This window comes from Neoarius graeffei, chromosome 16 (assembly GCF_027579695.1).
Source record: "Neoarius graeffei isolate fNeoGra1 chromosome 16, fNeoGra1.pri, whole genome shotgun sequence".
In the NCBI taxonomy this organism is placed as follows: Eukaryota; Metazoa; Chordata; class Actinopteri; order Siluriformes; family Ariidae; genus Neoarius; species Neoarius graeffei.
This window is the reverse complement of record NC_083584.1, coordinates 33,599,431-33,626,384: the sequence shown is the minus strand read 5'-3', so window position 1 is coordinate 33,626,384 and position 26,954 is coordinate 33,599,431. Positions and strand designations below refer to the sequence as shown.

Here is a 26,954-nt window from a genome sequence, read left to right as displayed (position 1 = left end):
AGTGGCAAAAGTATTCATTCAGAATTCATTGAAACTTTGCTTTTAGTATCTGGTGTGACCCCCTTGTGCAGCAATAACTGCAACTAAATGTTTCCGGTGACTGTTGATCAGTCCTGCACACCGGCTTGGAGGAATTTTAGCCCTTTCCTCCATATAGAACAGCTTCAACTCTGGGATGTTCGTGGGTTTCCTCACATGAACTGCTCGCTTCAGGTCCTTCCACAACATTTCGATTGGATTAAGATCAGGACTTTGACTTGGCGATTCCAAAACATTAACTTTATTCTTCATTTACCATTCTTTGGCAGTACTACTTGTGTGCTTAGGGTTGTTGTCTTGCTACATGACCCACTTTCTCTTGAGATTCAGTTCATGGACAGATGTCCTGACATTTTCCTTTAGAATTTGCTGGTATAATTCAGAATTCATTGTTCCATCAATGATGGCAAACCATCCTGGCCCAGATGCAGCAAAACAGGCACAAACCATGATACTACCACCACCATGTTTCACAGATGGGATAAGGTTCTTATGCTGGAATGCAGTGTTTTCCCTTCTCCAAATATAACGCTTCTCATTGAAACCAAAAAGTTCTATTTTGATCTCATCCGTCCACAAAACATTTTTCCAATAGACTTCTGGCTTGTCCATGTGATCTTTAGCAAACTGCAGACAAGAAGCAATGTTCTTTTTGGAGAGCAGTGGCTTTCTCCTTGCAACCTTGCCATGCACACCATTTTTGTTCAGTGTTCTCCTGATGGTGGACTCATGAACATTAACATTAGCCAATGTGAGAGAGGCCTTCAGTTGCTTAGAAGTTACCCTGGGGTCCTTTGTGACCTCGCCGACTATTCCATGCCTTGCTCTTGGAGTGATCTTTGTTGGTCGACCACTCCTGGGGAGGGTAACAATGGTCTTGAATTTTCTCCATTTGTACACAATCTGTCTGACTGTGGATTGGTGGAGTCCAAACTCTTTAGAGATGGTTTTTAACCTTTTCCAGCCTGATGAGCATCAACAATGCTTTTTCTGAGGTCCTCAGAAATCTCCTTTGTTCATGCCATGATACACTTTCACAAACATGTGTTGTGAAGACTTTGATAGATCCCTGTTCTGTAAATAAAACAGGGTGCCCACTCACACCTGAGTGTCATCCCATTGATTGAAAACACCTGACTCTAATTTCACCATCAAATTAACTGCTAATCCTAAAGGTTCACATACTTTTGCCACTCACAGATATGTAATATTGGATCATTTTCCTCAATAAATAAATGACCAAGTATAATATTTTTGTCTCATTTGTTTCACTCTTTATCTACTTTTAGGACTTGTGTGAAAATCTGATGATGTTTTAGGTCATATTTATGCAGAAATATAGAAAATTCTAAAGGGTTCACAAACTTTCAAGCACCACTGTAATTGCGGGACATTTCCCCCACATTTTGTGTCTTAACTTCACATGCTAACCCCAATCTAGCTACCACATAACATGTATAAAAACAGAATTCTATGGATTTTAATCACATTATTATTATTTTTTTTAATGAGAGATATTCACTCCAATATCACAACTGATTTGATGAATAATTAATCTACTGTTGGTGTATCCTCAACATTTTGTTCAAATTAATGAGAGAAGAAAAATACCATACCTCACTGCCTTTCTGAAGTTTCCTGCCAGAGGAAGTGACATCTCTCTTCCAGGTGTCATGCATATTATTAAAAGTCTTTGTGGATTTTAGGCGGTTTTATAAGAGTTAACAGAGTTGACAAGAACATCGGGATGGATTTTTTTTTTAATTCCTGAAATTTCACATAATGCAGAAAATAGACTTTCTATTCAACTGAGTTTGTAACAGTTAATAGAATAAGCCCCAAAAAACAGACTGTTAGGCTACATTCACACTGCAGGCTGAAGTGACTCAAATCCGATCTTTTCGCCCATATGTGACCTGTATCCGATCTTTTATTGACAATATGAACGACACAGATCCGATTTTTTCAAATCCGACCCAGGCCGTTTGGATATGTGGTCCTAATTCCGATTCCTATCCGCTCTTTTCATATGCGACTTCAGTCTGAACCGCCAGGTCGCATTCATCCGACTTACACGTCATCAACAAGCCACAAACATCACTATCCTGCGCTGAAGTAGGCGGCGGGTCTCTCAAAAAAAGTTACAACGACATGGCGCATAATCACGGGCGCAGATAGAGGGTGGGACGGGTGGGATTCGTCCCACCCAGATTTAAATTCACCTCGTTCGGTCCCCCCCACTTATAGAGAGGAAAAAACGTCTATGCTGTCTTTCTTTGCATAAGGCAAACCTCACGGAAAAATCAAAAGACTAATTACCATTCGGTTTATTGAGGTGCACAGCAGTACATACATAGTTGCAACAACTCACATAAAACAAAACAAAGACTGATATTCGGTTGGTTGAGCTGCGCAGACTGCACAGGTTGCGAGCTCGAGCTTGGTTGCTATGGTAACCCACAACAAGTTTGACAGGCATATCGGGGTTGGTTTGCTGGCAGCTTTGCTGGCAGCTTTGTCCCCCCCCCCAGTTTTTTGTCCCCCCCAGTTCAAAAAACGTATCTGCGCCCCTGCGCATGACATCAATGCGAGGGACGCTTCGGGCTGTGAAGGTTCTGAATCTTCTCAGTGGAAGGACGCAGAGGTTAGGGAGCTGATTTCCATTTGGGGGGATACAGCTATTCAAGCTAGATTGGATGGGTCATACCGCAACCGGGCGGTTTTACTTCCGTAAACACTGGCCATGCTCACTGCGTGTGACGTCGTCGTATCCTGCAATGCGCATGCGGAACACTTTTAGGTCGCTTTTCGTTCATACGGAGGATCACATACAAGTCGCATATATTTGTTAATGTGAACGACCTCACAAAAAAATCGGAATTGAGCATTAAGCCTTGCAGTGTGAACGTAGCGTTAGACTGAATCACTTCATGTTTATTTGAGTTGAATGTATGAATCAGGAGTCGAAGACAGCCAGTAATGTAGGAGGAGGGGTGGGAGTCATTTAGTTAATGTTTTATGGATAAATTGTGTCGAAAATGTACATCAAGCATTGCTGTTGGTGAAAGTTTGTCATAATTTTCATGATTGTTCAAAACTGATTCAAGAAAGATTTATTTTGTGGAAAATAACTAAAGATTTATCTCAGAGATGCGAAATTTACCCCGAGTTCTATTCATTCATCCATCCATTATCTGTAGCCGCTTATCCTGTCCTACAGGGTCGCAGGCAAGCTGGAGCCTATCCCAGCTGACGACGGGCAGAAGGCGGGGTACACCCTGGACAAGTCTCCAGGTCATCGCAGGGCTAAGACATAGACAACCATTCACACTCACATTCACACCTACGGTCAATTGAGGCCCTGTCCACACGGCAACGGATTCAGGTGAATCTGATAAAATTGTTTATCGTTTCGGCCTGGCGTCCACACGGCACCGGCGTTTTGGGTGCCCCACAACGATATTTTTTGAGAACGGGTTCCAGAGTGGAAAAATCTGGCAACGGCGCCGTTGCGAAGTCGTCTGGATGAGTAGAACGGATTTGTTTACGATGACGTCACAACCACATGACTAGGACAAGCAGCACTCTCGCTGTTTTGTATGAACCACTGCATTGCATTCACTTTTGTATACAGCTTTTCTTTTAAATAAACAAGTAACTGAACCATTTCTTGAATTTCTTTTTTTTATTGGATAAGACTGCTTTTCAAAATGTTCACACACAATATAAAAAGTTATATAAATTATATAAAAATGCTTTTCAAAATGTTCACACACAATAAGAAAATTAAGTTATATAAAACTATACACACTAATAAAACTAATTTGTACACACAGAAGGCACGATTTCCTCGCGTAGTCGCAGCCATCTTCTTCTTGTTCCGTGTTTGTTCCTGTGAGTGCTTCACACCGGGTAGAAGAGGTTTATGCACATGCGTCTACTTCTTCTATTGTTCTGGTGGCTCTGATGGGACCGTCTTACAGCGCCCCTAGAGGTGTGGCATGTGTATTGCATCGTTGTCAGCAAGCGTTGCGTTGCCATATGTACCTGATATTTTACTGATCCGTTGCCCATGTGGACGCGATATTTTTTTTAATAAAATCTCGTTGCCGTTGTCGTGTGGATGTAGCCTTAGAGTCACCAGTTAACCTAACCTGCATGCCTTTGGACTATGGGGGGAACTAGAGCACCCGGAGAAAACCCACGTAGACACGAGGAGAGCATGCAAACTGCACACAGAAAGGCCCTCGCCGGCCTACCCCGAGTTCTAGAATGACCCATATAATGCATTAATTTCAAGATACTCAAAATATTGAGTTAAATTCCAGTGGGTTCTATTTGTGGGTTTTTGGCTCCTTACATCGTACATTAGGCCTGTAGGGATTTGCCTGCAACAGATGTGAACATGGTAAAAGATGTCATTACAGGTTAATACACTTTATCTTCAGGCAACCCATAGTGCACCGCTGTCTTCCCTGCAGCCTACAGATTCCTCTCATTCCAATTTCCTCATCTAGGTTACATTGTGTCCTCTACTCTTCTCTGAGACACACACACACAAATACACACACATAGTATATACTAATACACATGCATACAAACACAATGGTTAATATGTGCTCCTTGGCCTTGTGATATTGATTTATTTGTGCAACATCATTCATCACACTGTGGACTATTAGTCTTTCATTAGCACACTACAGCCCCTGTTACTCCAACAGCCTCAGCACAGCAGATGGCATGGCACAGCAGACTGCTGGAGAAACTTAGTTGGACAGCTCTGAGATGGAAGACTGCGGTTGTACTTTTGTTTTTGATTGTTTAATGATCAGTCTTTGGTTGGTTAGCTCTTGCAGAGTATTGGACTGTACCCTTGTGCAGAAAACAAGAATAGATCTCAGATAGAGAATGTATTTACTAGCAGAGACACCCTGCTGCTCTGCACTGTAGTCTCATTTGTGATGTGAAGAGTGGTGATATTTGGCTTATGCATTTTGAAACCTGTTCCAATCAATTGTCTCTTTTCCAGGAAATATTCATCTTGTTTTATCGAACACTAGTAAATGCCAGGTTACTCAAAAACTGCCTGTTAATTGCAAATAGCTACATGAAGGTCAGAAAAGAGAGAAATGTTGAAAGAAAAAAATGAATGTTCAAAAAAAAACATCCAGTTTGTCCTTAAGAATGCAATGTCAAAAAGGTTGTTTCTATGATTTAAAGACAGTTGAAGACAATGATATTCTGTTTTACCACAAATAAATTACATGGTGGCCATACTATGAGATTTATGTTTGTTATTGGATTATGTGGAAAGTAATAAAGGCAGCGCGGTGGTGTAGTGGTTAGCACTGTCACCTCACAGCAAGAAGGTTCTAGGTTTGAGCCCTGTGGCCAACGGGGGCCTTTCTGTGTGGAGTTTGCATGTTCTCCCCGTGTCTGCATGGGTTTCCTCTGGGTGCTCCGGTTTCCCCCACAGTACAAAGACATGCAGGTTAGGTTAGTTGGTGGTTCTAAATTGACTGTAGGTGTGAATGTGAGTGTGAATGGTTGTTTGTCTCTATGTGTCAGCCCTGCGATGATCTGGTGACTTGTCCAGGGTATAGACCCTTTTCAGTCACGTGACCTTCGTAAACGCGACTGCCATTTTGGACATGTAGTGGACTTCGGCTCGAATCAGTTTGAATGAGAGGAGGGCGACAAACGAAAAACATAAAAGAAAAAGGAGCGAGATGCAGAAAACACCTTCACTATCCAGCGACGTAGGGCATTTACAGGGCGAGCAGAGGGAGAGGTATTTGCAAAAACTGAGGTTAGCAGGCTTAGAGAACGACGTTTACCTGCTTCCACCAGGATTGTTCACTGATGTACGGAAGTACACGAAGCCCTCGTCTTTACCTGACTTCGGCCCACATGATCTGTATACCTATGTTGTTAAAAACCCATCGCCATACACATACATGCCAACGTCCGAGGTTCCGGAGCGCGCTCCGGCTTGATCCCCCTCAAATTAAGCAGCGCGCTCCGGCTTGCTCCCCCTCAAATTAAGCAGCGCGCTCTGGCTTGCTCCCCCTCAAATTAAGCAGCGCGCTCCGGCTTGCTCCCCCTCAAATTAAGCAGCGCGCTCCGGCTTGCTCCCCCTCAAATTAAGCAGCGCGCTCCGGCTTGCTCCCCCTCAAATTAAGCAGCGAGCTCCGGCTTGCTCCGGAGCAAGCCGGAGCGCGCTGCTTAATTTGAGGGGGAGCAAGCCGGAGCGCGCTGCTTAATTTGAGGGGGAGCAAGCCGGAGCGCGCTGCTTAATTTGAGGGGGAGCAAGCCGGAGCGCGCTGCTTAATTTGAGGGGGAGCAAGCCGGAGCGCGCTGCTTAATTTGAGGGGGAGCAAGCCGGAGCGCGCTGCTTAATTTGAGGGGGAGCAAGCCGGAGCGCGCTCCGGAACCTCTGCCGGAGCACTCCAGGAGCAAGTCGGAGCGCGCTGCTTAATTTGAGGGGGAGCAAGCCGGAGCGCGCTCCGGAACCTCGGACGTTGGCTCCGGCAGCTATTTACACTGGATCCGGTGTAAATAGCTGCCGGATCATAATTACAGTAAACTAGTAAATACAGTAAAGGAAAAACTTGAGACTGAAAGGTCTCCAACAGTCATCCAAATGACTGAACGTAAACATTGCTACAGTAACATACCAGCTAGTATGTTGTTGACATTAGCTAGTCAACAATAGCTACTACAGAAGAACAAAGAGGTTACAATGGGTTATTTTAACCTATTTGGTTACACACTCACCGCCACAAAATGTTAACAGCAATGTAATGCCTTTTCTGGCTAATTTTATTCGTCTTACCTCCAACAAAGTGGTCACTACACAAGCGCTGGTATGCCGAGGGCTGCCAATCTGTTAATGGCCGCTATCCATCTTCTCCGTCGGGATCCGATAAAATGATAAACCTTGCTTTGTTTGTTGATGGTTACTACATCCAGGTGCACAACAATATAGTGGCATGATGGAAGTCTTGCTGAAAGTAAAAACTTTCTTTGCTGCCGTTCCTCAATGTTGGCTGTGGTAAACTACTGGTAGTACATGTCCAAAATGGCGGCCACGTTTGTCGTGACGTCACGTGAAAAGGGTCCATACCCCACCTCTCACCCATAGTCAGCTGGGATAGGCTCCAGCTTGCCTGCGACCCTGCACAGGATAAGCGGCTATGGATAATGGATGGATGGAAAGTAATAAATGCTCCAGGATATAATGTAACAGATCACATCAACTTATCAGAAATGGCGAGCTGAGGTGAAGTGAGGACCCAAGAGCAGACTCAAGACAGGCAGTGTACAAAAGAAACTTCTTTAATGAAGTACAGGGCAGAGGTACAGTAGGGCTCAGGCAAAAATCAGCGGTCAAAGAATGGGCCAAGAGGTCAAAACACAGGAGAGGAGGCAGGCACGGTCAGGGACAAAAACAGGACAGAAAAACCCTCACAAAAACTGAAGAAAACAGGGACAAGGGAAACCCAGGCAGAGGGAGCAAAAAACACAATCCACAGGAACAGGCAGGTAAAACAGGCAAAAAACTGGACAGAAAACTCGGCAACACACAGAACAATACAGGCAGGGGGAATCTAGAAGTCACAATATCAAAAGGCTGTAGCGAGGTGGGGAAAGTCTACAGGAGACAGTCTGGCAACAGGAGTAGCTCCAAACAGTTCTTAAAAAGGCCCTGGCTGATGGGAGAGGAGTGGTGGCAGGTGTGGGAGTTCCACTTCTGGGAAATCGGCCTTCAGCAAGGCAGGACTGAATTCCTGTCCCAGATCCGGCCTGGAGCCAGCATGGGAGTCCCACAAACTCAGGCATGGATGGACCGGTCCGGACTGTGACAGAACTATTCAACCCATAAGAGATAAGCTACAGTAACGTTAGACAATGTCACTTTTACAAAGAGAAATACAATTTTATATATATATATATATATATATATATATATATATATATATATATATATATATATATATATTTTTTTTTTTTTTTTTTCCAATGCAATAAAACTTTCAATGGTCCAAAGTGGCTCTTTGGCAGTAAGTCTCAGTAGGTTAAAGTCAATCTCATTTTCTTTATCCAAAGCTTCTCCAGATGATTTTATTTACATAAAATAATGTATGCAATACTCCAAGCGTTAAAACACCTCACTTTGACTTAGGAACCTTGGTGCGAAATTTCATACTGATTCACTTTAGCCAGAATGGGCTGCTAACACTTCCACAGAGTAAAGATGATTATCTACTTATCAAATCTAATCTCTTCTATTTACTGTACAGCTGAGGGATCCCCCCCCCTTAAGTGATTCCTAGCTGTAAGTTACTGTATTATACTTTATATGTAAAAAATATGGTTCATGTAATTTAATTTAAATCACTTATATTACTGATAGTAAAATGGTTTGTGTGTTGATAAGTTTGAGTATTTTTATTTGGCAAACACTTTTCCACTAAATAATTTAGAATTGAGGAAAACTAGTTCAGATTGGGGCGGCAAAGTGGTGTAGTGGTTAGCGCTGTTGCCTCACAGCAAGAAGGTTCTGGGTTTGAGCCCAGTGGCTGATGGGGGCCTTTCTCTGTGGAGTTTGCATGTTCTGCTTGGGTTTCCTCCAGGTGCTCCTGTTTCCCCCACAGTCCAAAGATATGCAGGTTAGGCTAATTGGTGGCTCCTAATTGAGTGTAGATGTGAATGTGGGTGTGAATGGTTGTTTGTCTGTATGTGTCAGCCCTGCGATGACCTGGTGACTTGTCCAGGGTGTACCCCACCTCTCGCCCATAGTTAGCTAGGATTGGCTCTAGCTTGCCCGCGACCCTGCACAGGATAAGCCATTACGGATAATGGATGAATGAATAGTTTAGATTGAGGGAGCTGAATGAGAATGGACAAGGTGGGGATGGTAACTTTGTTACTATACTTAAGCATTGTTTTGGCATATTTATGTTGTATTTAAGTATTATTAAGATTGAATACTTATGACAGAAATTCTCATCTCATTTCATTATCTCTAGCCGCTTTATCCTGTTCTACAGGGTCGCAGGCAAGCTGGAGCCTATCCCAGCTGACTATGGGCGAAAGGCAGGGTACACCCTGGACAAGTCGCCAGGTCATCACAGGGCTGACACATAGACACAGACAACCATTCACACTCACATTCACACCTACGGTCAATTTAGAATCACCAGTTAACCTAACCTGCATGTCTTTGGACTGTGGAGGAAACCGGAGCACCCAGAGGAAACCCACACGGACACGGGGAGAACATGCAAACTCCGCACAGAAAGGCCCTCGCCGGCCACGGGGCTCGAACCCGGATCTTCTTGCTATGAGGCGACAGCGCTAACCACTACACCACCATGCCACCCATGACAGAAATTAATATATTAAAATAATCACCTTGATTATTCTATAGCGAGTATCCATGTGCATCTGAAAATAGATAAGCTACCATGCATGCATATGACCAGCAAACTTACAGAAACTGAATGAAGTTTTCAAAATGGCAAAATGGTGAGTTTGCTTGAAAATGAAAATGATCTTCCACCAGTTTTAGATAATCTGTATGGGGAAAAATACAGGATACTTGCTTAGAGCATTGCAGGCAAACTCCACCCAAAAATGCAGTCAGCATGTGTCGATGACACTATTTTCTGTACAGCAGAGACTCGACTAGTTAGCAATGTATGTGGCAAAAGGCATGATGGTGGTGATGGATGTGTGTAGTAAAGCTGAAGTTTTGGCACCTTACCCATTTGAACAGGATGTAGAGATGAAGAGGTGACGGTGCTGGACAGACTAAAAGAGTAAAGTGCTGCTGCATTGCTCTCTTTAGCTAGAGATAAAGCAAAGGCGAAATCTCAATCAGCATGGAGTTGAACAGCATTGTGGGTGGCACGGTGGTGTAGTGGTTAGCACTGTCGCCTCACAGCAAGAAGGTTCTGGGTTCAAGCCGGCGGGGGCTCCCCCGCTGGCTTGTTCTCCCCGTGTCTGTGTGGGTTTCCTGTGGGTGCTCCGGTTTCCCCCGCAGTCCAAAGACATGCAGTTAGATTAACATGGGGTGGCCTTGGGCTGAGGTGTCCTTGAGCAAGGTACCTAACCCCTAGCTGCTCTGTGGGTGCTGCAATATGGCTACCCACTGCTCTGGGTGTGTGTGTGTGTTCACTGCTTCAGATGGGTTAAATGCAGAGGATGAATCTCACTGTGCTTGAAGTGTGCATGTGACAAATAAAGGTTTCTTCTTCTAGAAAAACTTTCACTCATGAAAAAAGTGAAAGTAGACCAATATGTTGCTAAAACATGTTTTAAACTGAAAAAAGTCAACTCAGAATTTCATGATGAAATAAATCTTCAAATGTAACGTTAATTATAAAGACTATATTTTCCTTTAATTTTTTTTCGAAAATGAAATTGCATGTTACATACTTTCTAGATTGACATCACCACAGCAGTAGCTCACCTGAAAAAAAAAGAAAAAGAAAACCTTGAATAAACGACCCATAACAGAAATTAAGTAAAATAGCAAAGACCAGAGATTATGTATTATAATATGAAGGTTAAAAGTGTGGTCAGTGGGCCATGGTACTAATTAACTTTCTAAAAGATTTATTCTTTAATGTCAACTTGTCAACTCACCTTTAAGTATGCGTGTGTGTGTGTGTGTGTGTGCACGCGCACGTGCGTGTGTGCGTGCGTGCGTGCATGTGTGGCCCCCTGAGGAGCTCACCTCAGCCATAGCTCATTAAAGAGCTGCAGCAAGTCCCAGACCTGCAGACTTGTTCATTTACTGCAAACACTGACTATGCCCTCCTTCCTCATTAAGCAGCGAGCACTTTCATTTTGGGAGGGCTTTAAAGTCCTCCTAGAGGACACAAAAGTTGCATAAAAGACTCTACTCAAACAAGAAACTACAAAAATATGGAAAGTCACAGAAAAGTCATGTCATCAAAAGTATATAAACCTCAAAAGGTCCCTCCAGCACATGCTACATATATGATGTTGTGGACAAAAACAACTTGTAAAGATAGATAGATAGATAGATAGATAGATAGATAGATAGATAGATAGATAGATAGATAGATAGATAGATAGATAGATAGATACCGGTAGATAGCGTACTTTGTCACATGCACAATCAAATCATAGTTAGTGTCTTGCAAAAGTATTCATCCCCATTGGTGTTTGTCCTGTTTTGTCGCATTACAAGCTGGAATTAAAATGGATTTTGGGAGGATTAGTACCATTTGATTTACACATGCTTACAACTTTAAAGGTGAAAATTGTTGTTTTATTGTGACACAAAAAATAATTAAGATGAAAAAAAAAAACAGAAATCTGGAGTGTGCATAGGTATCCCCCAAGTCAATACTTTGTAGAGCCACCTTTTGCTGCAATTACAGCTGCAAGTCTCTTGGGGTATGTCTCTATTAACTTAGCGCATCTAGCCACTGGGATTTTTGCCCATTCCTCAAGGCAAAACTGCTCCAACTCCTTCAAGTTAGATGGGTTGCATTGGTCTACAACAATCTTCAAGTTATGCCACAGATTCTCAATTGGATTGAGGTCTGGGCTTTGATTAGGCCATTCCAAGATATTTAAATGTTTCCTTTTAAACCTCTCCAGTGTAGCTTTAACAGTATGTTTAGGGTCATTGTCCTGTTGGAACATGAACCTTCATCCCAGTCTCAAACCTCTGGCTAACTCAAACAGGTTTTCCTCCAGAATTGCCCTGTATTTTGTGCCATCCATCTTTTCTTCAGTCCTGACCAGCTTTCCTGTCCCTGCAGATGAAAAACATCCCCACAGCATGATGCTGCCACCACCATGCTTCACTATAGGAATGGTGTTCTCAGGGTGTTGGATTTGCGCCACACATGGAATTTCCCATGATGGCCAAAAAGATAAATTTTAGTCTCATTTGACCAAAGAATCTTCTTCCACACATTTGGGGAGTCTGCCACATGCTGTTGGGCAAACTCCAAATGTGTTTTTTGAAGCAATGACTTTTTTTCTTCTGGCCACTCTTCCATAAAGCCCCACTCTGTGGAGTGTACGGCTTAAAGCGATCCTATGGACAGATACTCCCATCTTTGCTGTGGATCTTTGCAGCTCCTTCAGTGTTATCATTGGTGCCTTTGTTGCATCTCTGATTAATGCCTTCCTTGCCTGGTCTGTGAGTTTTGTTGGGCAGCCTTATCTTGTCAAGTTTGTAGGGTGCCATATTCTTTCCATTTTGCTATAATGGATTTAACGGTGCTCCCTGGGATATTCAAAGTTTGGGGTATTTTTTTTTTTACCCAACCCTGATCTGTAGTTCTCCACAACTTTGTCTCTGCCCTGTTTGGAGTGCTTCTTGGGTTTCATATTGCTTGCTTAGTAGTGTTGCAGAGTCAGGGTCCTTCCAGAATAGGTTGATTTATACAGACATCATGTGACAGCTCATGTGACACTTTGATTGCACATAGGCGGATCTTAATCAACTAATTATGTGACTTATGGAGTGAATTGGTTGGTCCAGCTCTTATTTAGGGGTTTCATATGAAAGGGGGTGAATACCTATGCACACTCCAGATTTCTGTTTTTTTCATCTTCATTATTGTTTGTATCACAATGAAACAACAACTTTCACCTTTAAAGTGCTAGGCATGTTGTGTAAATCAAATGGTGCTAACCCCCCCAAATCCATTTTAATTCCAGTTTGTAATGCAGCAAAATAGGACAAACATCAAGGAGGATGAATATTTTTGCAAGACACTGTAAAAACAATGGCAGTGAAATGTTGTGTGTGGCAAAACAGCTCTGTGCAGTATTGTGCATAAACCTGTGCCTACAGATGTGTTGCTTTCCCCAGCTACCAAAAGGAAGTAAATGCTTGGCTTTGTGCTGAGCAGTTCCAAGAAGAAGTGCTGCACATTATAATTAACAAATAAATAAATAACCCTCCATTATATGAATAACAGTTATGTAAATGCACACAAACCATTTATTTCATTTGTACAACTTTTCCTAAAATAACAAAACAAAATTCCCATCCATCCATTACTATTTATCCTGTGCAGGGTCATGGGCAAGCTGGAGCCTATCCCAGCTGACTTTGAGCAAGAGGTGGGGTACTGTCAGGGATGGCAAGCTGAGGTGAAGTGAGAACACAAGAGCAGACTCAGAAAACAGGCAGTGTAAAGAGAAAACTTCTTTAATGAAGTTGATGGCAGAAAGGCAAAGGTACAGTAGGGCTCAGGCAAAAATCAGTAGTCAAAAAACAGGCCAGGAAGTCAAAAACACAGAGGAGCAGGTAGACACGATTAGGGACAAAAAACAGGACAGAAAAATCTTCAAAAAAAACTGATGAACACAGGGACAAGGGAAATCCAGGCAGAGGTAGCAAAAGGCACAATTCAAAAGAACAGACAGGCAAAAACAGGGACAACTCGACTAGATAGAACTCGATGCCAACGGCGTCAATGGGGATGCCTCCGCCCGGTAGACTACACACCTTATTAAGTTGTGATTTGGGGATGGACATTTGACCTCACAGTTATCGTGACCTGGTGAAATTACTTGTATCAGCCTTGGAGATATTGTGTTCACAAAGTTTTCGGACAGACATTTGACCTCACAGTGACCTTGACCTCAGACCTTTTGATCTCAAAATCTAATCAGTTCATGTTTGTTCCAAAGTGCACAAATGGTGAAAGTTTGGTGAAATTCCTTTCATTAGCCTTTGAGATATCACGTTCACAAGGTTTCGGGACGGACGCACGCGGACAGACATTTGACCTCACAGTGACCTTGACCTTAGACCTTTTGATCTCAAAATCTAATCAGTTTATCTGTGTCACCAAATGCACAAATGGTGAAAGTTTGGTGAAATTCCTTTCATCTGCCTTGGAGATACTGTGTTCACAAGGTTTGCAGACAGACAGTTGACCTCACAGTGACCTTGACCTTAGACCTTTTGATCTCAAAATCTAATCCATTCATGTTTGTCCCAAAGCGCACAAATGGTGAAAGTTTGGTGAAATTCCTTTCATTAGCCTTTGAGATATCGCGTTCACAAGGTTTCAGGACGGACGCACGGACAGACGGACAACCCGAAAGCATAATGCCTCCTGCACCTTACGGTGGCGGAGGCATAAAAAACCGGACAGAAAAACAAGGAGAAATTCAGGCAGGGAGAATCAAGAAAACACAATACCAATGAGCTGTAGCAAGGAAAGTCTACAAGAGATAGTCTGGCAAATGGAGTAGCACCAAACAGTTCTTAAAAAGCCCTGGCTGATGGGAGAGGAGTGGTAGTAGGGGTGGGAGTGCCGCTTCAGGACATGGCCTTCAGCAAGGCAGGACTGAATTCCTGTCCTGGATCCGGCATGGAAGTCCCACAATCTAAGGCATGGATGGACTGGACCAGACTGTGACAGGGTACACCCTGGACAAGTCATCACAAGGCTGACGCATAGACACAGACAACCATTCACACTCGCATTCACACCTCCAGTCAATTTAGAGTCACCAGTTAACCTAACCTGCATGTCTTTGGACTGTGGGGGAAACCGGAGTACGTGGGGGAAACCCATGCAGACACGGGGAGAACATGCAAACTCCACACAGAAAGGCCCCTGTTGGCCTCTGGGCTCAAACCCAGAACCTTCTTGCTGTGAGGCGACAGTGCTAACCACTACACCGCCGTGCCACCCATAACAAAACAAGTTATACTAATTTACTTAAATACAAATCAAAAATGTAAAAAAAATGTAAAAATGTACAATTGGTTTACAAAGACTATTTTGTATTTTTGACTTGAATTGCTGTAAATTTCGAACCCTGGAACATTATAAATATGTATATCGGGTCCGTTTAACAAATGCAGCAGTAAGTATAGTCAGTCTGCATAAAGGTCAGTTCAGTTAGTAATGAGATACTGACTGTCAAAATGTCTGTGATTCGTCTGCTCCATCACATCATCATCAAACAAAGAAGAGTGCTTATGAACTCTGGACAGATGACAGCGGACCAAGTTTTAAAAAGGTTTCGATAATTTACATTGACATTAATAAGAAGATATTTAATCAACAGAACAGAACTGACTGAAGTAATCAGCGATTATCCCCCACTGATGTTAGCATGAACTGAGCTCAGTTGAGTGAAGAGACAACAGTGAGGCTAGAGTTTAAATACCGTGAATGACTTTAAAGTGCATATTCTGGACCAATTTCGGGTTTTTTTTATATGAAAGTATGTCCCTTTACACACTCATCCAGAAGGGTAATTTTGCACAAGGCCATTTGTCTACAGCAGAAAAAAATAAAATAACAAAACGCGTCTGGAAAAATCCCAAGGGAGTCTGGAGCCAGATTCGTGACGTTACCTGCGGAAGCGCCAGCAGGCTGTGCGAGCTTGCACAGTTTCAGTGGACAGCCTGTGTAAACCAAGCGCTCCCATTTCTCTCTCATTGTCCGGTCTTTTGGGAAACGATGAGTACTAATCCCATCAAGATTGGTGTTGCTACACCCTCCTACGATACATCGCATCTCATTATCTCTAGCCGCTTTATCCTGTTCTACAGGGTCGCAGGCAAGCTGGAGCCTATCCCAGCTGACTACGGGTGAAAGGCGGGGTACACCCTGGACAAGTCGCCAGGTCATCACAGGGCTGACACATAGACACAGACAACCATTCACACTCACATTCACACCTACGGTCAATTTAGAGTCACCAGTTAACCTAACCTGCATGTCTTTGGACTGTGGGGGAAACCGGAGCACCCGGAGGAAACCCCCACAGACACGGGGAGAACATGCAAACTCCGCACAGAAAGGCCCTCGCCGGCCACGGGGCTCGAACCCGGACCTTCTTGCTGTGAGGCGACAGCGCTAACCACTACACCACCGTGCCGCCCACGATACATCTGTTAACCATTTTAATAATTACGTGATAACGTTGAAGAAATTTGCAGAAAACCACCAGGTCGTTTTCCCATAAACAAACCAGTGCTGACGTAGGATTCAGAGGGAGGCGTCCTGCATGTGACGTCACGAAAATCAATGTTTGCCGGGAAATCCAAATGCCAAGTTTTTTCAGAGGCGGAAAAATTCGCCTCAAATGGCTTGATTTCAACTGAATTTTTCTGGTATTGCGCAAGATAAAAAATTTGCACAAAATGCAAAATGTGACAGATATTTGACCAAAGCTTAATATAAAATAGGAGAATTACATTGATCTTGCTCCTGAATTTACCCGTGATATGTACTTTAACCTCAGGTGATAAGACAGAGAATGATGTGAATAATGCTGATGATTTCTTTCCCATTGTGAAATTATAGCTTGTAACTATTATTATTTTTTACATGAATAGTTTAGGCTGTAAATGTAGAGGTAGTTTGGGTATCTTTCAGTGGAATTGTATTCAATCTTAAAATGCATTTTTCTTCTTTTTCATTTTTGGAGAGGACCTTTTTTAAAATTATAAGGCTTTACTTATGGTTATGATACTTGCAAAGAAAAAAAAGTGCTGGAAGAAATCTGTAATTTTTAGAAATATAGTATGTCAAAAAAGAAAAATATCTAGTGCACATGCGAAAGTATCTGGTGCACAGGAGAGCTGTTATTTAATTTACGATATCTTCTGGTACATTTCGTGTTCTCAAAAATATATATGGTACATTTCACCTTCTCTAATATATATCTAGCATTCGCTTGCATCTCTAGCATGTCCTGTATGGCCATTCTCCTGTCAGAAAAGCTTCATCATATTTATGGTTTTCAGGCTTTTCTCAGGGAGTTTCTCGGGTTGCTTTCTGGGTTTTGACTCTTTGGACAACAACAGTTGGTTCATAACCTGCTCAATAATAAAATGGACATCTATACAATAATCTCTCTCTCTCTCTCATTCAGCACCTATGTGTGGAGGCCAGCTTCGAGGCCCCAGTGGTGTCATTACATCTCCCAACTTCCCAGTCCAGTATGACAACAATGCCAACTGCACCTGGATCATTACTGCTTCCGACCCCTCCAAGGTATGTCCTCTATGAAACACCATTTGCTTTCACACATGATTGCTCTTGTAGACGCCTCTGTTAGTTTTGATTTGTGGGAACTCTTTCCTTCGTGGGCTATAGATATTGATGTTGATAGAATATCGATCGCATGATTGAAGCTGAGGAAGGAGAAAGGGTAAAGGAATAGAGAACTAAAGGAGGACACTGGTGTCACGTTAAGCATGCTATTACAGGAGTGACAAAGCCATAGTGTTGACTTTGGAGCCCAGTTCAAGGCCACGCTCCAGCTTGCTTGCCAAATTTCTTTCTCAGGGCTCAAACAAATGGTTTTACAAATCTCTACTCTTATCACGCCAGCTCAGAGGGGAGAAACAGGGAGGGGACTCGACACTGTCTGGGCTCTGGGAGAGCGGTACAGATGAAGATGGAGCATGGCTGTTCTTACTCTTTCCAGTTGTAATGACGTTCTATTTTTGTGTCGCCCACAATGGCGCCTAGAGGAGACGTGAGGTCAGCCTTGATATTGAGGCAAAACTGGGGCTATGTGAAATGTACCTGACAATAAGCATTGTATTTGCTACAAGCAGAGCCATTGCTTGAACCCCCACACTGTCTCTGCACTGAGACATCAGCCGACTTGGCATTGCTCATAGATGCTGTTAGCATTCATTGTATTCAGCTTTTACGTTTGAAATAATTGAAATGTAAGCTACACTGAACCTTTGTCATAGAATGAATACACTCATAATAAATTTTCCATTTACTCACAGGAAGTTGTAGAAGCTTCAAATGTATGAAACTAATTTGTCAATATCTCTGATTTTTTTCTACATTATTACATAGTCACTAAAGTGTTCTGTACAATTATATTCAGAGCACATTTTGGCAAATGCTTAAAGACTGAAACCCAAGCCAGCAAAGAAAATGAGTAGTGTCTTGCAAAAGTATTCATTCCCCCTTGGAGTTTGTCCTGTTTTGTCGCATTACAAGCTGGAATTAAAATGGATTTTTGAAGGGTTAGCACCATTTGATTTACACAACATGCTTACAACTTTAAAGGTGAAAAATGTTGTTTTACTGTGATACAAACAATAATTAAGATGAAAAAAAAACAGAAACCTGGAGGGTACATAGGTATTCACCCCCTTTCATATGAAACCCCTAAATAAGAGCTGGTCCAACCAATTCACTTCATAAGTCACATAATTATTTGATTAAGATTCACCTGTGTGCAATCAAAGTGTCACATGATCTGTCACATGATGTCTGTATAAATCAACCTGTTCTGGAAGGATCCTGACTCTGCTACACTACTAAGCAAGTAACATGAAAACCAAGGAGCCTCCAAACAGGTCAGAGACAAAGTTGTGGAGAACTACAGATCAGGGTTGGGTCATAAAAAATATCCCAAACTTTGAATATCCCACGGAGCACCATTAAATCCATTATCGCAAAATGGAAAGAATATATCACCACGACAAACCTGACAAAAGAAGGCCATCCACCAAAACTCACAGACCAGGCAAGGAGGGCATTAATCAAAGATGCAACAAAGACACCAATGATAACACTGAAGGAGCTGCAAAGATCCACAGCGGAGATGGGAGTATCTGTCCATAGGACCACTTTAATCTGTACACTCCACAGAGCAGGGCTTTATGGAAGAGTGGCCAGAAAAAAAATCATTGCTTAAGAAATCACATTTGGAGTTTGCCCAACAGCATGTGGGAGACTTCCCAACCACATGGAAGAAGATTCTCTGGTCAAATGAGACTAAAATTGATCTTTTTGGCCATCATGGGAAACATCACGTGTGGTGCAAACCCAACACCCTGAGAACACCATTACTATAGTGAAGCATGGTGGTGGCAGCATCATGCTGTGGGGATATTTTTCATCTGCAGGGACAGGAAAACTGTTCAGGACTGAAGGAAAGATGGATGGCATTAAATACAGGGCAATTCTGGAGGAAAACCTGCTCGAGTCAGCCAGAGGTTTGAGACTAGGACAAAGGTTCATGTTCCAGCAGGACAATGACCCTAAACATACTGCTAAAGCTACAATGGAGTGGTTTAAAGGGAAACATTAAAATGTCTTGGAATGGCCTAGGCAAAGCCCAGACCTCAATCCAATTGAGAATCTGTGGCATAACTTGAAGATTGTTGTAGACCAACGCAACCCATCTAACTTGAAGCAGTTGGAGCAGTTTTGCCTTGAGGAATGGGCAAAAATCCCAGTGGCTAGATGTGCTAAGCTAATAGAGACATACCCCAAGAGACTTGCAGCTGTAATTGCAGCAAAAAGTGAGTCAACAAAGTATTGAATTTGGGGGGTGAATACCTATGCACACTCCAGGTTTCTGTTTTTTCACCCATTTGTGTCACAATAAAACAACAATTTTCACCTTTAAAGTTGCAGGCATGTTGTGTAAATCAAATGGTGCTAACCCCCCCCAATCCATTTTAATTCCAGCTTGTAATGCAACAAAACAGCACAAACACCAAGGGGGATGAATAATTTCACAAGACACTGTAAAATGAACAGCTCAAGTCTTACTGAAGCTGTACTGAGCATCTGTTGAGTATATAGAGGAATAGGTGGATATAAGGAGAAAATGAGAGAAAGAAGGATGGATGGATGTTGGAGTAGAAGGACATACTTGGAAATGATTCCCCCTGACAGAGTCAATATGTGAGTCTAGACTTTCTAGATGAACGAATCTCATGGAAGCAGGAAAAGATGAAATGATCTGCTCACAGACAGCAGTGGCAGATTACATGTGGTACTTCTTTACCGCTTTAATTATCAGTGTTTGTTTTTATTATCTTGAGTCACCTGACTTGTATTACCTGCAACTCTGAAGCGAAACTCATTTGTCTAAAATTCACTCCAGCTTCAGTCCCAGTCTCAATTTTGGGTTTCGATTAAATGCATTTTTCCTCATTCTGCAACAGCAGTAAAGTGTAAGAATGACTACCTTATCATTATTTTGACTATTTTGTGCAACAGTGTTTGAAACACAGTATGAAACTGTTCCCTGGTCAGTATGGCCTCCTTCGAGCTTGCACAGATCAACACTTTTGAAAAGTTATCTTGGTAACACAACCCAGTTTCAAAGAAGAAAACATTGAAGCACAACAAATCTGCAGCAACCTAATCAAGTCGGCTATATTGTTAACAATGAAAATAAATAAATCAGGGCAATAAATGTGCAAAATTGAATCTGTGTATCTGTGGATTATTTTACACTCTTTCAGGATGTACCAGATTACAATTAAAATGCACTTGTGTGGATGAGCTGATAGCTAAGCTGCAATCATTGATAAACTGAGAGTACAGCAGAGAAACTGCTCCTTATAGCTTATTGATGATACGGTTTTACCTTTAATAATGAATGGAAGATGCAATGTTTACAGCAGTGTCTGCGAGATGAGATTTTCATTTTGGCCTTGGTATGATCCGAAAATGAGACTTGATCGCCATCTTTGAATCGGCATTCACTGCTGAGCTGACTCTAACCGAGCTGAGTCAGATCTTGCATCATCTCGCACACAACTCTCCACTTCACGCAAACTGTAATCAAAGTGTTAAAGGTCCATTAAAGCAAAATCAAACATAATCACAGTGTCGTTTTGTGCAGCTGACTGTAGATTTGATTGAATCTGAAATATATCCTGACTAACAGAGTACCTTTAGCTGATTCCTTTTTTTTTTTTTTTGCCAGCCAATAGCAGTGATAAGTGAATGTATTAGTCTATGTAACTCCAAGTATGGATTAGTCATTACTTGCTATTACCACATATTTACATATCTATAGGACTTTCTTGAAAATCACTTTGGTGAAGAAGTATCCTGTTAAAATATCAATGTTAAAAAAAACTATTAATACTACAAAGTTACTGTAAAATAAAAAGACACAAATATATAAGGTTATGGCTTGATTAATTAAATAATATTGGCTGGCTTTGTTTCATGGTATATCAGATATATTCCATTCAGCTAGCATAATATTGAACAAGTTGAAGACAAGTTCAGTATCATGCTAGCTAAATGGAATATACCTGATATACCACAAAAAAAGCCAGTCAATATTATTATTATGATACACACACACACTCTCTTTTCCAGTTTTTCGATGTCCGTTGGTATGTTTTTGCCTTGTAAATATGCATGAAGAATATCTAATGAAGTTTTGGGAGCCTTTCGGGTGTTCAACTTGTCTTTCTCTTTCCTGATAAACAAAGAAATGCTTCAGCGCATGCGCAGCAGAAAACTTTTTCATTGGATATTCGCATCAGCTCTGACGTATGACATCATTTTGTCTTGACAACCATGCAATATCATAAACCATATTCAACGCTCATTCTCCATTGGGGAGAATGGCGTAATACCGTACATGTAAGATAAGCGATATGCTAACAATATTGCATGCTATCAAACCAAATGAATGTAACCTGTGAGAAGAGAAAAGAATACTTAACAGTTAGTTCACAAAATCGAGTTGTACATGAGCTGATAGCCGGCCGAGGAGTCGCATAGTGCCGAGTTGACTATAAGCCATGTACGGTATGATGAGATTGAGTGGAATAACTATTTTATTCTATCTACATTCACTGGATTTTGAGAAACAGAGCATTTTTTTGCAAATTCAAAAAATTTAAACTTTATACAAAATGTCTGACAAAATCATTGCCGCTTTGAATGTAAATAAACTGGCGAAATGACAGTAGCAATTTGTGAAAAAATGCTATAATAATAATTCTTGAAAAATAAAAAACGATATGTTCGTACCATTAAATACTTTCATTCCATATTTTGTTGCTTTTTCTTTTGTATTTTTTGGGGTTTTGTTTTCGAGTAGAGTTTTTATTTCGTTCTCGGTTGGTTCAGCAACACGCTCCGCCATTTTGTTTTTCTCTACTCATGGTATATGAGCTGATAGCCTTGTAGTAGAGGAGCCAATCAGAGCACGCGATTGCTCATATCCAGTGACTATGGATAGAATAAATGTTTTTATTCCATCAAAAAAGTGTCCTGTGTATGTATATATATATATATATATATATATATATATATATATATATATATATATAAAATCAAGGTCCTTCCCATCTTCCCATGCCATGTGGTGCATAGGGCGGCGCCAATCTCTGTTTCCGTAGCCCTCAGCCTCTCGCCTATTACCGTACATAGCTAGGGTTACAGTGGGGGCTAGTCCTCTGGTAACCACAAGAGTTTGACTCCCCACTCGCATCTGTATTACAGCATTCCTTGCTAGATGGCAATAGGTACCATTTTTGTGATGGTCCTTGGTATGACCTGACCGTGAGTACAACTCGCGATCTCCCGATCGAGAGGCAGACACGCTAACCACTAGGCCACTCACCGGTTTTATATATATATATATAAAATCCCTGGAAAACACTTCCACTTGTCACTTGACCTCCTATAATGTTGAGTTGGGTGAACACAGACCATTTACTCCAGAAATATAAGTCTAAGCATTACTGGTTGCTCCTCAGGTTCATTTATTCAGCAGTACTGAGTTGCCCCAGTACTCAGCAGCAGATCAGTGCCATCCTTCACAGCATACCATAAGTTCATATTTGTTCCCAGCATTTTGTACTCTATGAAAGAAGATTAGAGTTCAGGAGATTACAAGCTCTCAGAAACCCACAGTGAGTCTGCTGTGTTTACTGTCTCCCTATAAAACTGTCAATCAATACCACACCCACTGTTTCCCATGAGGCTACAAGAAAGCACAGGTCTTACCTACTGAGGATAACATGGCAAGAAAAAACAGAGCCAGAAAATCGGATGAGGGGGAAAGAAAAAGCAGGATGAAACTCCATTTACCTAAGATTTGACCCAGAATGTTGCCTCCTCACCCCTGGCAATTTTCATTACCCACTGTGTTTACCATAGGACAGAATGCAATTTGCATTTATATAAGCTTTTTCATTAGGAGCTGGCCTCCAAACATTAAGAATTTGGCAAAAATGTGTCAGACAATTTGAAACAGGAGATCAGACAGCACATCTTTTCCCCTTACATTTCATTTTTCACTTTTCCCCTTACATTTCATGGTGGTTTTCTTGTGTATAGCCATGTTTATCGACAATGGGTCGTGTTCAGAGTTGCACTCAATACATGTAGGGAGGAGTTAATACTGAAATTGTACACATCAGTATTCAGACCTTAGGCTTTAGCACTACTTGTGCAGGATTTGTGCTTGCATGGCAAAGTTTGCATAAAACAGTGCTTGCCACATTTTTATTTTTAAATCAATTGCCTTTTTTCAGTTTCATTTTTAATTATCTCTTGCTTTTATGCTACATTTGATAGCAAAGGAAAAAAAAAACACTACACATTTGCTCCACACTTTACTCCACACTTTCTATCCTTTGATCTTTTTTAGTAAAGGCAACTGTTTAGTTCAAAGGTGGTGGGAGATACTATTGTGCAACCCAGGTGGTTTCTTGATGTTTCTACGCAAGAACAATCTGGGTTCCTGAGTGACACAATAGAAAAGTGTTCACCCTGTTCTCCAGTGATTGTGAGTTTGAAACTTGACACTTCAGCTGTCCATGAGTGAGAGCCCAGGAGAGCAGGAGAGCACTTTTCCCCAAGTTGTGTCGCCCCATGACATAGTAAAAGCAGTCGGCTGGACATTTTCTCTTGGAGGAAGCATGTGTTAGCTTTTTCCATCTGTATACAGGTGATAGCTGTCACATGATAGGGGAGAAATATCGGGGAAAGTAGCATTGGCAAACTACACCCAGGTAATTTGCATAATCTGAATGGAGATCAGAAAAATTTGACTTATGCAGTTACATAATGGAAGTAAACGTTGATGTAATTTTTGAACTTAAGTTGCCAACTTTCAACACAGTCCAAACAGCACAATCAGACAGAAAACAGAACATCTATACTTAATTCATCATTTTCACCATTTTATTGTCAGTACCAGTTGGTTATAACAAAACCCACTTATCATTCTTCAACAGATGGTTTGCTAAAACTCATTTTTTATTCCTTAACAAAAAAAAAAGAAGTGTTCGACTTTGCCACTTTGTTTCACTTCTCATTTGCATGAAGTTGACTTCACTCAGGTTTTTTTTTATTAATTCCTCACCTCATCCACTTTGCTTCACCACTGGTAAGGTACAGGGTGGCAAGGTGGTGTAGTGGTTAGCACTGTCACCTCACAGCAAGAAGGTCCTGGGTTCGAGCCCAGTAGCCAGTGAGGGTCTTTCTGTGTGGCGTTTGCATGTTCTTCCCATGTCTGCGTGGGTTTCCTCCAGGTGCTCTGGTTTCCCCCACAGTCCAAAGACATGCAGGTTAGGTTAATTGGTGGCTCTAAATTGACCATAGGTGTGAATGTGAGTGTGAATGTTTGTTTGTCTGTATGTGTCAGCCCTGCGATGACCTGGCAACTTGTCCAGGGTGTACCCCGCCTCTCACCCATAGTCAGCTGGGATAGTCTCCAGCTTGCCTGCGACCCTGTAGAACAGAATAAGTGGCTACAGATAATTGATGGATGGATGGTATGGTACAATAAACCACAACTCAGGGCTGCTATGACATACCTGGTGTGATACTTCTGTAAATGTCATCAACGTTACCTTCAGTGAGCCTAAATATCCTAAATCCATTGTGGCGCTGTGGGAGACGCTGCCTCTCCAGTAGCTCTGTAGTTTTTAGCTCTTTAAACCTCTTTTTTCCACCTTTTTACTTTTCTGCTCTTCTTACGAAGACATAGTGTGTTTTTCTTCATATCACATGGATATTTTTAACTTTAACATGCAACCAAGAGCCAGTTTTCTCGCTTATTCAAGAGAGGAGCTGCTGGCCCTAAAAACAATGGGACGAGCCGGGATATGACATCCCATCCCGGCTGAGCTGAGGAGGAGACCCAGGGGCTGCAAAGCCGGGGCTAAGCTAAAGGCTAGGCTAGTGGACAACCGGCGGTGCTGCAAACCATCCATTCCCTCCATTATTATGGGGAATGTGAACTTGCTGCTGAACAAGGTCGACAAGCTATCCGCACTGAACAGCCAGCGGATTTACCGGGAGAGCAGCTTGTTTATCTTTACGGAGACATGGCTAACACACCTTGTACTGGATGCTAGCATGGACCTGCGGGGATTCACTGCTGTGAGAGCTGACAGAGACACTAAAGCATGCGGGAAAGGCAAAGGTGGGGGACTCATCATCTATGTGAACAACTGCTGGTGTAACCCGGGATATATCTCCGTAAAGATAGTCTTATGTTGCCCAGACTTGGAGCTGCTAGCCATTAGCCTGCGGCCATATTATCTGCCGAGGGAGTTCAGTCACGTGATCACCATCTGTGTTTACATCCCTCCGAGGGCAGACGCAGCCGCTGCATGTAAGAGGATTCACTCTGTCACAGCAAGGCTGCAGACACAGCACCCTGAGGCATTTATGATCATTTCTGAGGACTTTAATCACACTACTTTGGACTCTACTTTGGCTGCTTTTTACCAGGTTGGTGACTGTCCAACAAGAAACAACAGAACAATTGACTTGCTGTATGCTAATGTGAGGGATGCATACAGAGCCACACCCCTCCCCCCACTCGGGAAGTCTGACCACAACCTGGTTCGTCTACAGCTCAAGTACACCCCCCTGGTCCAAAGGCAGCCTGCAACAACTAGCTCCATTAGGAGGTAGTCCCCTGAAATAGAAGATGCCCTCAGAGACTGTTATGACACCACGGACTGGGACGTGCTGCTTAGCCCACATTGTGAGGACATAGAGAGGCTGACACACTGTCTGACGGATTACCTCAACTTCTGTGCAGACGTGATCTCCCCTGCTAAGACTGTACGGTGTTACCCTAATAACAAGCCATGGGTAACACAGGAAGTCAACGCTGTCCTCAACAGGAAGAAGGCCACCTTCAGGAGCAGGGACAGGGAGGCGATGAAAGCAGCACAGCAGGAGGTGAAACGCTGCATGAGGGATGCTGAGGACAGCTACAGGAGAAAGGTGGAGCAGAAGCTGAAGGAGAACAGCATGAGGGAGGTCTGGGAAGGTGTGAAAACCATCACAGGCCACAACACAAAGACCAGAGTCGTTGAGGGGACAGTGGGGAGGTTGAATGAGCTGAATGATTTCTTCAACCGGTTCAACCAGCCCACGTCCCCCCCACCCTTCCCCTCACTGCAGCCATCTCTCCTTCTTCCCTCAACACACCTCCCCCCAGTCATCACAGCAGACCCCTCCTACCCCTCCTCCCCCACCTCAACACAGACTCCTCCATGCATTACTGCAGACCAGGTCAGAGGTCAACTGAGGAAGCTTCACCCCAGGAAAGCAGCAGACACAGACAAGGTGTGTCCCCGACTACTGAAGACCTGCACTGCTGAACTGGGTGAACCACTCCAATGCATCTTCAACCTCAGCCTGCAGCTAGGGAGAGTGCTCACCCTCTGGAAGACATCATGCATCGTTCCAGTTCCTAAGAAGAACCGGCCCAGCGAGCTGAACGACTTCCGACCAGCGGCACTCACTTCACATCTGATGAAGATGTTGGAGCAGCTCTTCCTCAGCCTCCTCAGATCCCAGGTGCAACATGCCCAGGACTGTCTGCAGTTTGCATACCGGGCAGGTGTTGGTGTGGAAGACGCCATCCTCTACCTGCTACACTGAGCCCACTCGCATCTGGATAAGGGAAATGGCACAGTGAGGATCCTCTTCTTGGATTTCTCGAGTGCCTTCACCACCATCCAGCCCCTTATGCTTCAGGACAAACTGAACAGGATGCGAGTGGACCCCTGCCTGGTCACCTGGATCTCCAGCTACCTCACTGACAGGCCGCAGTACGTCAGGCTGAAGGACATCATGTCTGACACTGTGATTAGCAGCACCGGAGCA

The 26,954-nt window shown here is 42.7% G+C and overlaps 1 protein-coding gene across 1 annotated transcript in view; it reads left to right on the top strand.

The window, feature by feature from the left end:
- Positions 1 to 26,954, top strand: part of csmd2 (CUB and Sushi multiple domains 2) — a 755,566-nt gene that overhangs the window by 436,306 nt on the left and 292,306 nt on the right. The window contains exon 10 of the mRNA XM_060942244.1: positions 16,948 to 17,069. Coding sequence (XP_060798227.1) covers positions 16,948 to 17,069 — 122 coding nt within the window. The remainder of the gene's footprint in view (positions 1 to 16,947; positions 17,070 to 26,954) is intronic.